Source organism: Trypanosoma conorhini (genome assembly GCF_003719485.1).
Source record: "Trypanosoma conorhini strain 025E chromosome Unknown Tco_14.4_contig_00034, whole genome shotgun sequence".
Lineage (NCBI taxonomy): Eukaryota > Euglenozoa > Kinetoplastea > Trypanosomatida > Trypanosomatidae > Trypanosoma > Trypanosoma conorhini.
This window is the reverse complement of record NW_021704121.1, coordinates 44,249-54,244: the sequence shown is the minus strand read 5'-3', so window position 1 is coordinate 54,244 and position 9,996 is coordinate 44,249. Positions and strand designations below refer to the sequence as shown.

General features: G+C 54.6%; 5 protein-coding genes across 5 annotated transcripts, besides 4 other annotated features; all 5 read left to right on the top strand.

Annotated features, from left to right (window-relative positions):
* Nucleotides 1-31: 31 nt before the first annotated feature.
* Tco025E_01144 (histone H2A) lies at nucleotides 32-439 on the top strand (the record flags this gene model as incomplete). The annotated part of the gene is made up of 1 exon (XM_029368082.1): nucleotides 32-439. One exon carries the CDS (start codon nucleotides 32-34, stop codon nucleotides 437-439), a length of 408 nt encoding a protein of 135 aa, XP_029231818.1.
* A 232-nt stretch (nucleotides 440-671) lies between these two features.
* On the top strand, nucleotides 672-2,726 carry Tco025E_01143 (a44l protein-like protein; the record flags this gene model as incomplete). Its single annotated transcript, XM_029368081.1, has 1 exon — nucleotides 672-2,726. One exon carries the CDS (start codon nucleotides 672-674, stop codon nucleotides 2,724-2,726), a length of 2,055 nt encoding a protein of 684 aa, XP_029231817.1.
* Nucleotides 2,727-2,993: 267 nt separating this feature from the next.
* Nucleotides 2,994-4,400, top strand: Tco025E_01142 (uncharacterized protein; the record flags this gene model as incomplete). Its single annotated transcript, XM_029368080.1, has 1 exon — nucleotides 2,994-4,400. One exon carries the CDS (start codon nucleotides 2,994-2,996, stop codon nucleotides 4,398-4,400), a length of 1,407 nt encoding a protein of 468 aa, XP_029231816.1.
* Nucleotides 4,401-5,067: 667 nt separating this feature from the next.
* On the top strand, nucleotides 5,068-7,260 carry Tco025E_01141 (putative ATP-dependent DEAD/H RNA helicase; the record flags this gene model as incomplete). Its single annotated transcript, XM_029368079.1, has 1 exon — nucleotides 5,068-7,260. One exon carries the CDS (start codon nucleotides 5,068-5,070, stop codon nucleotides 7,258-7,260), a length of 2,193 nt encoding a protein of 730 aa, XP_029231815.1.
* A 163-nt stretch (nucleotides 7,261-7,423) lies between these two features.
* Nucleotides 7,424-7,453: a microsatellite.
* An 89-nt stretch (nucleotides 7,454-7,542) lies between these two features.
* Nucleotides 7,543-7,568: a microsatellite.
* Nucleotides 7,569-8,310: 742 nt separating this feature from the next.
* Nucleotides 8,311-8,360: a microsatellite.
* Nucleotides 8,361-8,598: 238 nt separating this feature from the next.
* Tco025E_01140 (protein kinase) lies at nucleotides 8,599-9,798 on the top strand (the record flags this gene model as incomplete). Its single annotated transcript, XM_029368078.1, has 1 exon — nucleotides 8,599-9,798. One exon carries the CDS (start codon nucleotides 8,599-8,601, stop codon nucleotides 9,796-9,798), a length of 1,200 nt encoding a protein of 399 aa, XP_029231814.1.
* An 82-nt stretch (nucleotides 9,799-9,880) lies between these two features.
* Nucleotides 9,881-9,917: a microsatellite.
* Nucleotides 9,918-9,996: the final 79 nt, after the last annotated feature.

Sequence of the window (9,996 nt, the reverse complement as noted above, 5' to 3'; positions counted from 1 at the left end):
AACTATACTTTTTTTTTTCTGCAGTCGAACGATGGCAACCCCGAAGCAGGTGGCGAAGAAGGCGTCGAAGAAGCGCGGCGGCAGCCGCTCTGCGAAGGCCGGCCTGATCTTCCCCGTGGGCCGCGTCGGCTCCCTGCTGCGCCGTGGCCAGTACGCCCGCCGCGTCGGTGCGTCGGGCGCCGTGTACATGGCGGCGGTGCTGGAGTACCTGACAGCTGAGCTGCTGGAGCTCTCCGTGAAGGCGGCGAGCCAGCAGGCCAAGAAGCCGAAGCGCCTGACGCCCCGCACGGTGACGCTCGCCGTGCGCCACGACGACGACCTCGGCACGCTGCTGCGGAACGTGACCCTGTCGCGCGGTGGCGTGATGCCGAGCCTGAACAAGGCGCTGGCGAAGAAGCACAAGAGCGGCAAGAAGGCGAGGGCGACGCCCAGCGCTTAGAGGACCCCCGACTTTTTACTGTGTGGGAAGCCAAGTTTATTTTTATTTTTTTTGTGGTTGTTGGGAGTTATGTTTTGCCTAGTTCTTTTTTTTAGTGTTTGAATTTTTTTTTGTGCATGTTACTTTTTGAATGTGTTTTTTTTGTTCTGTGTTCTTGAGTGTTTTTTGTTTACTTAATTTGTTTCTTTGGTCTGTCATAGAGGTGTGTCGTGCTTATTGGTTCTGTTAGTCGATGATTCCGGGAGCTATGCTGCCTTCTCAAGCGGAGGAGTATGGTTTTACTGCAGGCGCGTTGTCCCCGCTGTCGTATCTGCTGGATCAACTCGGGACGGTTGTGGTGATGCGAGAGGTGCTGCTGCTGGTGGTGCTGTTTGTCGGTGCTGCACTGCGTGTGCTGCTGCCTGAGGTTTTCGCGGCGGCAAAGGAGCGTTTTTGGCGTGGATCGTGCGTTTATGTGGAGCGGAGTGTTACGGTGCACCTCTCAACGCTTACGGTTGGTATGATTTCTAACCGTAATGCTCTGTTGCAGAATGCCATCTTTTATTTTCTCTACCATAACTTTTGGCGAACTTCGCTGCCGAAGTCGGTGTGGGAGGATAAGGTCTCGTTGCTGTTGTTGATTGATCCTTTGCGGAGTTCGTGGGAAGAGCGCTATGATTCTCCATTTCGCATGACTTTTTCTGATGACTGCGATGATGTTTTTCGCGAGGATGTGAACTGGCGTAGCCGCAAAGAGTTGGAGCGATACGTGTTGGTGCGGGTGCCGACGGATGGCTCGTGGGTCGCAGTCAGCGAGGACGGCGTTGAGTTGACGTATGATCGGAAGCGCGAGAACAAGGACGGTGTTGAGGGGGTGCGGCGCACCGTTCTCTTGCGAGCTTTAGGGGCCAGAGATGCGGACGAACGGGTTAGGCGCTTTTTGGATGCCGCGTTGGAGCACTACATTCGCATGCTGCCAACCGTCCTGAATGACGGGCGAGTTCTTCTGCAGCTCCAGCGGCCCTCAGCCGACGGGGACGGCGAGGATCAGATGTACTTCAAGCGGTTTCCCCTTTCCCAGCACAAAACGTTCGACACCCTTTTTTTTCCAGAGAAGCGACAAGTCTTGAAGGTCTTGGATGACTTTTTGGCGAGGAAGGGACGCTTTGCGACGGAGGGCTTCCCTGTGAAGCTTGGATTTCTGCTGTACGGTCCCCCCGGCACGGGCAAGACGTCGTTTGTGAAGGCGCTCGCTGCGTACACACGACGTCACTTGGTTTCTGTCAATTTGTCCTTTTTGGGGTCAAATCAGGAACTGTGCGACATCTTCCTCAGCCGTGAGTTTCGCTGCGTCGGGGAGTCCGAGCCCACGTACTTTGGCGCTGAGGACGTCGTCTTTCTCCTGGATGACGTGGACGCGTCGAGCCCGCTGGTGCGTTCACGTGTGCGGAAAAGATGTGTGCGGAAGTGTCGGGCAGCCACGCTGGAGGCCTCTGCCGATGCCGCGGCAACTGCCTCCGCCGACGCATCCGGCAACGATGGAGATAACGTCTTTGTTACCGTCGACCTCGACGACGAGGACAGCGCGGAGGACGGTAGGAGCAAAAGCACGGACGAAGTGAAAGAGGATCATGCTGGTGCTGGCTCAGCCTCTGGCCAGCACGCCCCTCTTGGTAACCGGCCGCTGCTTGAAGCGCTTGGTTCCCGCTCCCCCGCTGATTCCTCCTCCGCCGCCGCCTTGGGGAGTAGGTCTCTCGATAAAGAGAGGGCAGCCGAAAGTTCTTTGCTGAAGATGTTGCAGTCGACCGATGCGGCAAATCTCTCGGGTTTGCTCAATGTGCTTGATGGCGCCGTCGACACCCCTGGCCGCATTGTGGTCATGGTCACAAGCCACCCTGAGATGCTTGACCCGGCGCTGGTGAGACCTGGGCGTTTCAGCTTTAAACTGCGCCTCGACTACGTGCGGCTGCCCGCGTTGCTGGACATGCTGGGATTACACTTTGGGTCTACCCTTCTCGATGAGGGCGACGAAGTAGATGAGAAAACGACAGTAAGTTTGCTTGGGAGCGACACGTGTGTGAAGAAGCCGGTACCATTACCCAGGCTTAGTGACGTTGAGGCGGAACATGTGCGGCAGGTCATCACCATGCTTCAAGCGAAAAATAGCCATGGCGAGGGTGATTCGGTGGGACTTACTATCTCCCCCGCGGAGGTGGAGTCATTGTGTACACTGTCTACCACATTGGATGAATTTCTTGAGCTCTTAAAGTCGCGCTTCAACGGCGGTGAGAAGGGGACAAAAGAGTAGATGCTCTACTACGTGTTTGCCATTATTTCCAGGTTCCAACTTTTTAGTTTTAAGTTTTCTCATTCTTTATTGGGTATTTATTCCTCTTTCTCTTCCGATGCGACGTTGGGGGCTGGAATGGGCCTGTGTCAGTGGAAAGCGCCGTAACAAGGCCCCCAACCCCGCCGCACTACTCACATACATCCTCCGTTAATCGGTCTATTTGAGTTTCTAATCATCTATCAAATTTTTTTGCGCTGTGTTTGGTGCGATGCGAAGGAACCCCACATGGCCGCAACACGCCGGATATCGACCGCTGCTATTGCGACAACAGGACTGTTGTTTGGCGGCGGTGGCCTTGTTGCATATGCGTGGTGGCGTCAATCCGCGTATGCCACCGATAGTTATGGGCAACACCATAGTTTCAGGGCCCTGGCCCCAACGGATCCACGCGCCCGGTTCCACTACTATGCGGCGCGCAATGCGGACGGCAGCGAGGTCTTGGATCCCGCCGGCCTTATCGCGTGTTTGTGCCTGCTTGATGAGGAGAGCAGGCAGTCGCTTGCCAGCGAGGGGCAGGACCACCTCCCACCCCATGTCCGTCAACGTCTAGAGCACGTGTTTCATCTCGTCGACGTTGACAACGATAGTAGCTTCTCGTACGATGAATTTTGCATTCTCCTCACTCTGCTCTCGACGCGTCGCCATCACCTGGAGCTGGCCTTTGGGGTCTTTGACAGGGACGAGGATGGGCGTCTTTCGAGGCGTGAATTCCGGCACTTGCTGAATGCGTTGATGGTAGACCCCGCGGTGCATGTGATTAAACGGCGACACTCCCCAAATCAGCAAAGGCCGACGACAGACCTTAGCTCTGGGGTCTCGTTTGCTCCCATCGCAGCCGGCTCAGAGGCCTCAAGGCAAAGAAAGAGCGGCGCGTCGACAGTCACAGGGGATGCGTTGTTAACATCCCCACTGGCCGAACACTTCTTTGGAGTGCACGGCGAGAATGGCATCTCGCTTGACGAGTTTTGGTTACTGCTGCGTGAGCTCCGGCGGGAGGTGTGGGCGGTGGAGTTTGGCCTGCGCGATCCAAGGAACACCGGTCAAATCACCCTGCAGGACCTTCGACGCATTATTTTCCGCGGTGGCGTTACGGAAAGGCGCAGAAGTACCGTTGATGGCGTTTCCGACGCACAGGAGGAGCTGCTGGAGGAGAGGACGGGGATAAGCCCGGAGAAGGAATTCATCTCCTGGGGCTTTTACCTTAAGCTGCTTGACGTTCTCTGCGAGTGCGACGCGGTTGCCCATGCGATGAATCTTGCCCTAAGGGCAAAGCTCCCGGGCGCCATAGCCACGCGTCTCGAGCAGCAGCAGCAGCCGCCGCCGCCGCCGCCAGAGTTCAAAAAGCGAAGGGCGAACTCCTCTCTTCAAGGCAATGGTGAGTGTGAACTGGATGGTGCGGAGCTTTATCGCGTGCTGGAGGCGTGTAAAGGGCTTTCGCACCTCACACGAGAGGATGCAGATAGGCTGGTGCGGATTTTTTATTTGGATAGATCGGGGAAGTTGTCACCTGCCGAGTTTGCGCAGGCGTGTGAGCTTCGCACCACCTTCTTCACGTCACGGCAACCAAGATTTGCTGAACCCCGACGGAACGCTGTGCAGCAGTTCATTTTTTGTATGCAGCAGCTGGAGTAGTCGAACGCAACTGCGAGGGTTGCTCTTTCTAGGTTAGCGCCATAATCTTCTGTCGTTTTTTTTATGCTGCTGACTCACTCCGCCCTCCGCCACAGTCTTTTCTTTTTTTTCATTGTTGTGTCTCTTTCTGTGTGTGAATGCGTGGGTGGGTGTTTGCTTCGGATGCCAACTAGGGAAGGGGAGAGGGAACGGAGGTTTGCGGCGTGTGACCGCGAACTCTTATGTGCAGTTCTTTTTCCTTTTCCCTATTCCTGGTCGCGTGCAGGCTTCTTCTGCTTTCTCTTTTCTTGTTCACCAGACCCGCGCACCCACACATACGCAATTGTACCGAATCTTCCGGACGCTCCCACCGCAGCGCTTCACCCGCGATCAGGCGTAGGAAAACCGAGTTAATTTATTCAGAAAAAAAAATGTCTACAGTTGATGGGGGAACTGATGATTTGGCGAGAGGGCTTCCTGGCTTTCCGCTCTATGAGTATCAAAAGGAGTTGTACTTCAAGGTGGTTGCCAAAGATAGCATCATCTTCCTCCCACGGGGGGTGGAAAAACGGTGGTTGCTGCCGCAGTGGCCTTGGCGAAGATCACTGAATTTCCCGGCAAGAAGGTGGTGTTTGTTGTGCATCGCGTCCCGTTGGTGGCGCAGCAGGCCAACGTCTTGCGACGTGTGATGGGCGAAGGGATTGGAGTAGAGACCGTCAGCGGCCCAAAGAAATCTGTGAAGGACTGGAGTCAGTTTGTGAATAGGCCTTCCCAGGCACTGGTTATTATCGATAGCGTCTTTTATAGTTGGGTTATGGAGTCTCCCTGGGCGCTTGCCGAAGAGATCAGTCTGGTCATCTTTGATGAGGTGCATAACGCACTGGGAGGCTTCCCGCGAAAGCTTGTGGAGATGACCCACAAGGTGAGAACTCTCAATGGTGTGCCAGGCCCAGCTGAGGGCAGCTTTGCGGCAGCGCCGCACCCGCAGATTCTGGGTCTCACCGCATCCCCTGTACTACATTTCACACACTATGGGACTCTTGTTGAATTGCTCGAAATTACTCAGTGCGAGCTCGTCTCTGTAACAGCGAACTTACATGACTTGCGAGAAAAGGTCCCTATTCCCACGACAGTTGCGATGGAGTACAACCTTTCCCCTGCGGAGGCCGCGTTTGAGTTGTACCTTCGCAATATGGCCAATGAAATACACGAACGTAACGAAGTCGCAAACCACTCGCTTCTTAAGAAATTACGCAAATCTTATATGGCGACGCCGGCATACCTAAATAAATGCGAACAACTGCGAGCTGCTGCCTTACAAGGGCTAAATGGAAGGCATGATTTGTTTGCCTTTGCCGTGGCTTCATTCCTCCTACAAGTCTCAAAAGCTCTCATGGCATTGGAAGAAGAATCGCTGGAACAGGCGTACAACTTGGTAGTGCATAAAAGCGTGTTTGATTGCCTGCGCAAAGACCGATACGGCGCGGCCCTGCTTCTGCCGTTTCTCGAAGGTGTAATTGCGGTGATGCGACACATCAGGGAGCGCTACCCGGCCTATGCTTTGAGGCTGGGTGCTGAAGGTGCGCCTACAAATTCCCTTACTTTCTCGTCCAAGTTATTGTTTCTTATGCAGTTACTGAAGTGGTTTGCTGACTGTGTAGTTTCCGCGAAAGTGGCTTTCCGTGGGATCGTTTTTTGTGACACACGCGCTTCCGCGTATCGCATCCTCGGCGAAATTAAAAAAACGCACTTCAATGATATATACAAACCGAGCGCTTTTGTTGGTAAGGGGAATGCCCTCTTGAACGATGAAGACGTGCATATGACCGATGCAGCACAGAGGAGGGTGCTGCAGGAGTTCAGAGAAGGCGCGACAAGGCTTCTCTTGGCAACTTCGGTAGCTGAAGAGGGACTGGATATTTCCAGTTGCAATGTTGTTATACGGTACGATTCCTGTATGACGCTCCGCGGTTTTATTCAAAGTCGCGGTCGTGCAAGGTTACGCAACTCCATTTTTATCGTTATGGAAAATATGCGGCGGAAGTGGAAGGTCGCGAAAGTTGCCGCTAAGGCACTGGCGATACAGGAGGAGCTCGTGAGCAAGGCCATTATGGAGCAAAGGAAAAGGCTCACGGTGAAGCAGCATTTTTGGGAAGCTGACCCACGATGGTGGCTGCAACAGTTGGCGAAGCAGCCCTGGGCCATTGTTTGGCAGAAGGAGACAAAAAATGTCTCTAGTGGCGTAGTGGGTCCCTGGATATGTGAGATGGTTGCTCTTATTGTGGAACAAAGGGGGACTCCGCGGGAGGGGTCGAAGAAATACGAGGCAGTTGGAACTGGATCGCTTTGGAATGCACGGAGAAAGGCGGAGGCGGCTTTATGCGATGCTTTGGGCGAAGCGGGCTGTTTTTCGTTTGCTCCAGAGATTCTTGCGGGCCCAAGCCAGAAGCTGCTGAAGTTTTTGTCGCGTGATCTCTGCGTCTGCCAAGCCTCCACTCTTTCTTTGGAGGAATTGCGGCGTCTTTACGCCCCAGGAGCCAAGGAAGTAAATGTCTACAACAAGTTTGAGTGGCATCCACACACACCCTCGGATTTCCTCTTGGACGAGATTAGGCGTCGGCGGCTGCCGAAACCCGAGATCAGCGCGGAACACGACGGCAAACCCGGCACCGTTTGCCTAAGGCTTTCTCGACGGACGCTCACGGGTGAGATTGAATCAAAAGAGATCGTTGAGACAGGAGATGAACCACTGGAGGCCGCGTCGCTGAAGGCGCTTCGCTTTTTGGGCGTTGTATTCCTCACAGGTGTGCCATGCGACATGACGCAACTCCTCGAGGCGTCGGCCATGCAGCACGGAGGCGCTAGCGGCAATGCAGCTTGAGTCTGCAAAGGGAAAACCTTTATCAAGGACTAGGAGAGGAGGTATGGGTAAAAGCCGTAATTCTTTTTGCAGGAGTGGGGACGCTGTTGGGGGCACCATCGTCCTTGTCAGCCCCCATCCTACTTTTTTTTTTGTTTCCGCTACCAACATCGCAGCGGCATTGAGGAAGGAAAAGAAGGGTAAGGAAAGTGAACATGCACGCACAACTTTATTTGTGTTTTGGTGCCAGTGATGAGTAGATGCGTAAAGCGACTTTTTGTTTGTTTGCGATAGGGCAATAAAACACACACACACACACACGCACGACAAAAAAGGGGGAAGAGGGATGAAGAAAGAAAAGAGTAGGCGAGATAACGAAAATGGACCTGGGGGAATGATGGGGAGAGGGAGAGGAGTTTGCGTTTATGCTGCTTTGATGACTACGTTACTTATTGCTTTTGGTAGAAACCTATCTGCATGAGGGGAGGCTTCTTTATTCCTCACTCGCGCTTAGCTTTGGTTGCTTTCCCTCCGCCTTCTTCTTGCTTCTGTGCGACTGTGTGTGGGGGAGGAGGTGGGGGGCGTGTGGTGCAACGCTTGCTCCTCGGGATGACTTGAAAGTTGCGTTGGGGCCACGGAGAGAAAGAAACCCATGATTTATTGCCGTGACGGCGACGATGCCTCAAGTCGTGGCTTCCTGTTGGCGCGCCAGATGGAGTGTGAAGTGGCGAGGAGGTGTAACCAAGCGCGTGCATGCGTGCTTGGAGGCTTCTGGTTTAATTTATGTGGCCTGGTTTTTTTAGTACTGCTGCTTGCATTTATTTAGTTGCTTTTTCTTTTTGTTTATTTTTGCGCTAAATAGTGTGGAGTGTGACTAACAACAAGTTTGCCGTGGTGCGCGCGGCGGGGAGCCGACAAACGAGGTCTGCACCGAGTTGCACTGCACCTCTGCAACCGTCAGTGTGTGTGCGTGTGTTGCATGTCCTCCTCACCGTCTCTGCCGCTCTCTGTCTCTCCGCTCTCGTCGCCGGCGCTGCGGCGCATCCCACGCCCGAGAAGGAAGAGGAGGACGGGGGTGGGATAGGTGTGTGCGTGTGTGTGTGTGTGGTGCCGTGTAGTGTAAATAAGAAAAAAGGCAGCACGCGGGCGGCGTGGCGTCACGACCACCCGGCCGAAGCAACGGAGAAAGAAGCAACAACAGCAACAACAGCGCATAGAAGTTGAACCCAAAGTTTTTTTATTTTTATTTTTCTCTCGCTGCACCCCACCGCCGCATACGTTTTGTGTGTCTGTTTTGTGTGTGGTGTTGGGGGGCCACAGGAACGTCGGCGCGGGTGCCTTGACACGGTAGTCGCCTCTATGCGGCAAACGCAGCCGCCGGCCGGGAGCGTCAGTCTCGCGGCCGCCAGTGACAGTCCCGGCGGCGGCAACAAGAGCAGCACGCTCCTCGAGGAGCGTTTTCCCGCCCTCATTGGGCCGACGGTGCCGTGGAAGTACCGCCAGCCGCGCCTCTTGGGCCGTGGCGCCTGGAGTACCGTCTGGACCCTCATCGACAACGCCACAAATGAAACTGTCGTGGGTAAGCTCTCTAATCTGGCGCTCATGTCGGAGCAGAATAAAAATTTTGCTCGCGCCGAGGCTGTGAACATCTTGAGTTGCGACCACCCAAACATCATTCGTCTCCTGGAATCATACGAGCAGGAAGGGAGCTTGCTGCACGTATTAGAATACGCTGACGGGGGGGATTTGATGGCGCAAGTGGAGGTTCGCGCGAGTCGTTCGTGTCGGGTAGAATACGGTATCACCTTTGCACCCCGCAAAGGCGTCACAGAGGCCGCACCGTTGTATTACAAGGAGAAGGAGGTCCTTATCATCATGGCGCAAATCTGTCTTGCCGTGAAGTACATTCATGCGAAGAAGATCATGCATCGTGATATTAAAACGTCCAATGTTTTACTTCAAAAAAACGGGCTTATTAAATTAGGTGACTTCGGTTTGTCGCAACAGTATAACCAAAGCCTCTCTTCTGATGTGGAGAAAACGTTCTGCGGGACACCCTACTACCTTTCTCCGGAGCTCTGGCGCCGAGAAAGCTACAGCTACAAGGCGGATATCTGGTCCATGGGCGTCCTGTTTTACGAACTGATGGCACTGCGAAAACCGTTTATCAGCAACGACATGCAGGAGCTGATGCAGCGAGTGCTGACAGAGGGCAGCTATGACCCGCTGTCAAGAGAGAGGTACAGTCAGGGGTTGTGCGATCTTTGCTGCGCCATGCTGCACGTCAACCCACACGAGCGACCGAACATCATGGAGGTTATTGAGACGCCCATCATGCTGAATGGGGGCTTGGAGTACCTGAAAAAGAACCTGCTGAGGCTGCGTGACATTGAGGACGCAGTGCGAAGTCGCCTGTTGTGGGAGGTGGAGTCCGTGCAGCATATGTGTCGTATTGGCCGCTCGTTGTCTGCGACGAGGAGCATCAGCGCGGAACGGAAGGAGACGCAGCCCTCGAAAGACGACGAAGACGGCGCCGCGGCCGGACCCGGCGTTGCGTAGATGTCTGCCGCGGGCGCAACGGGGGGACGCCGATGACGTGTGACTGTGGGGCTGCGGCACGCGACTGGCGGAAGCAGAGGATGGAGGAGGACGAGGGCGACGCCGCCGAGGAGGCGAGGTTCCCCCACCCACCCCTCTCACGGAGAGAAACGCCCATCCATCAATGAGTCAAATAATAACGCACACCCACACACAAAA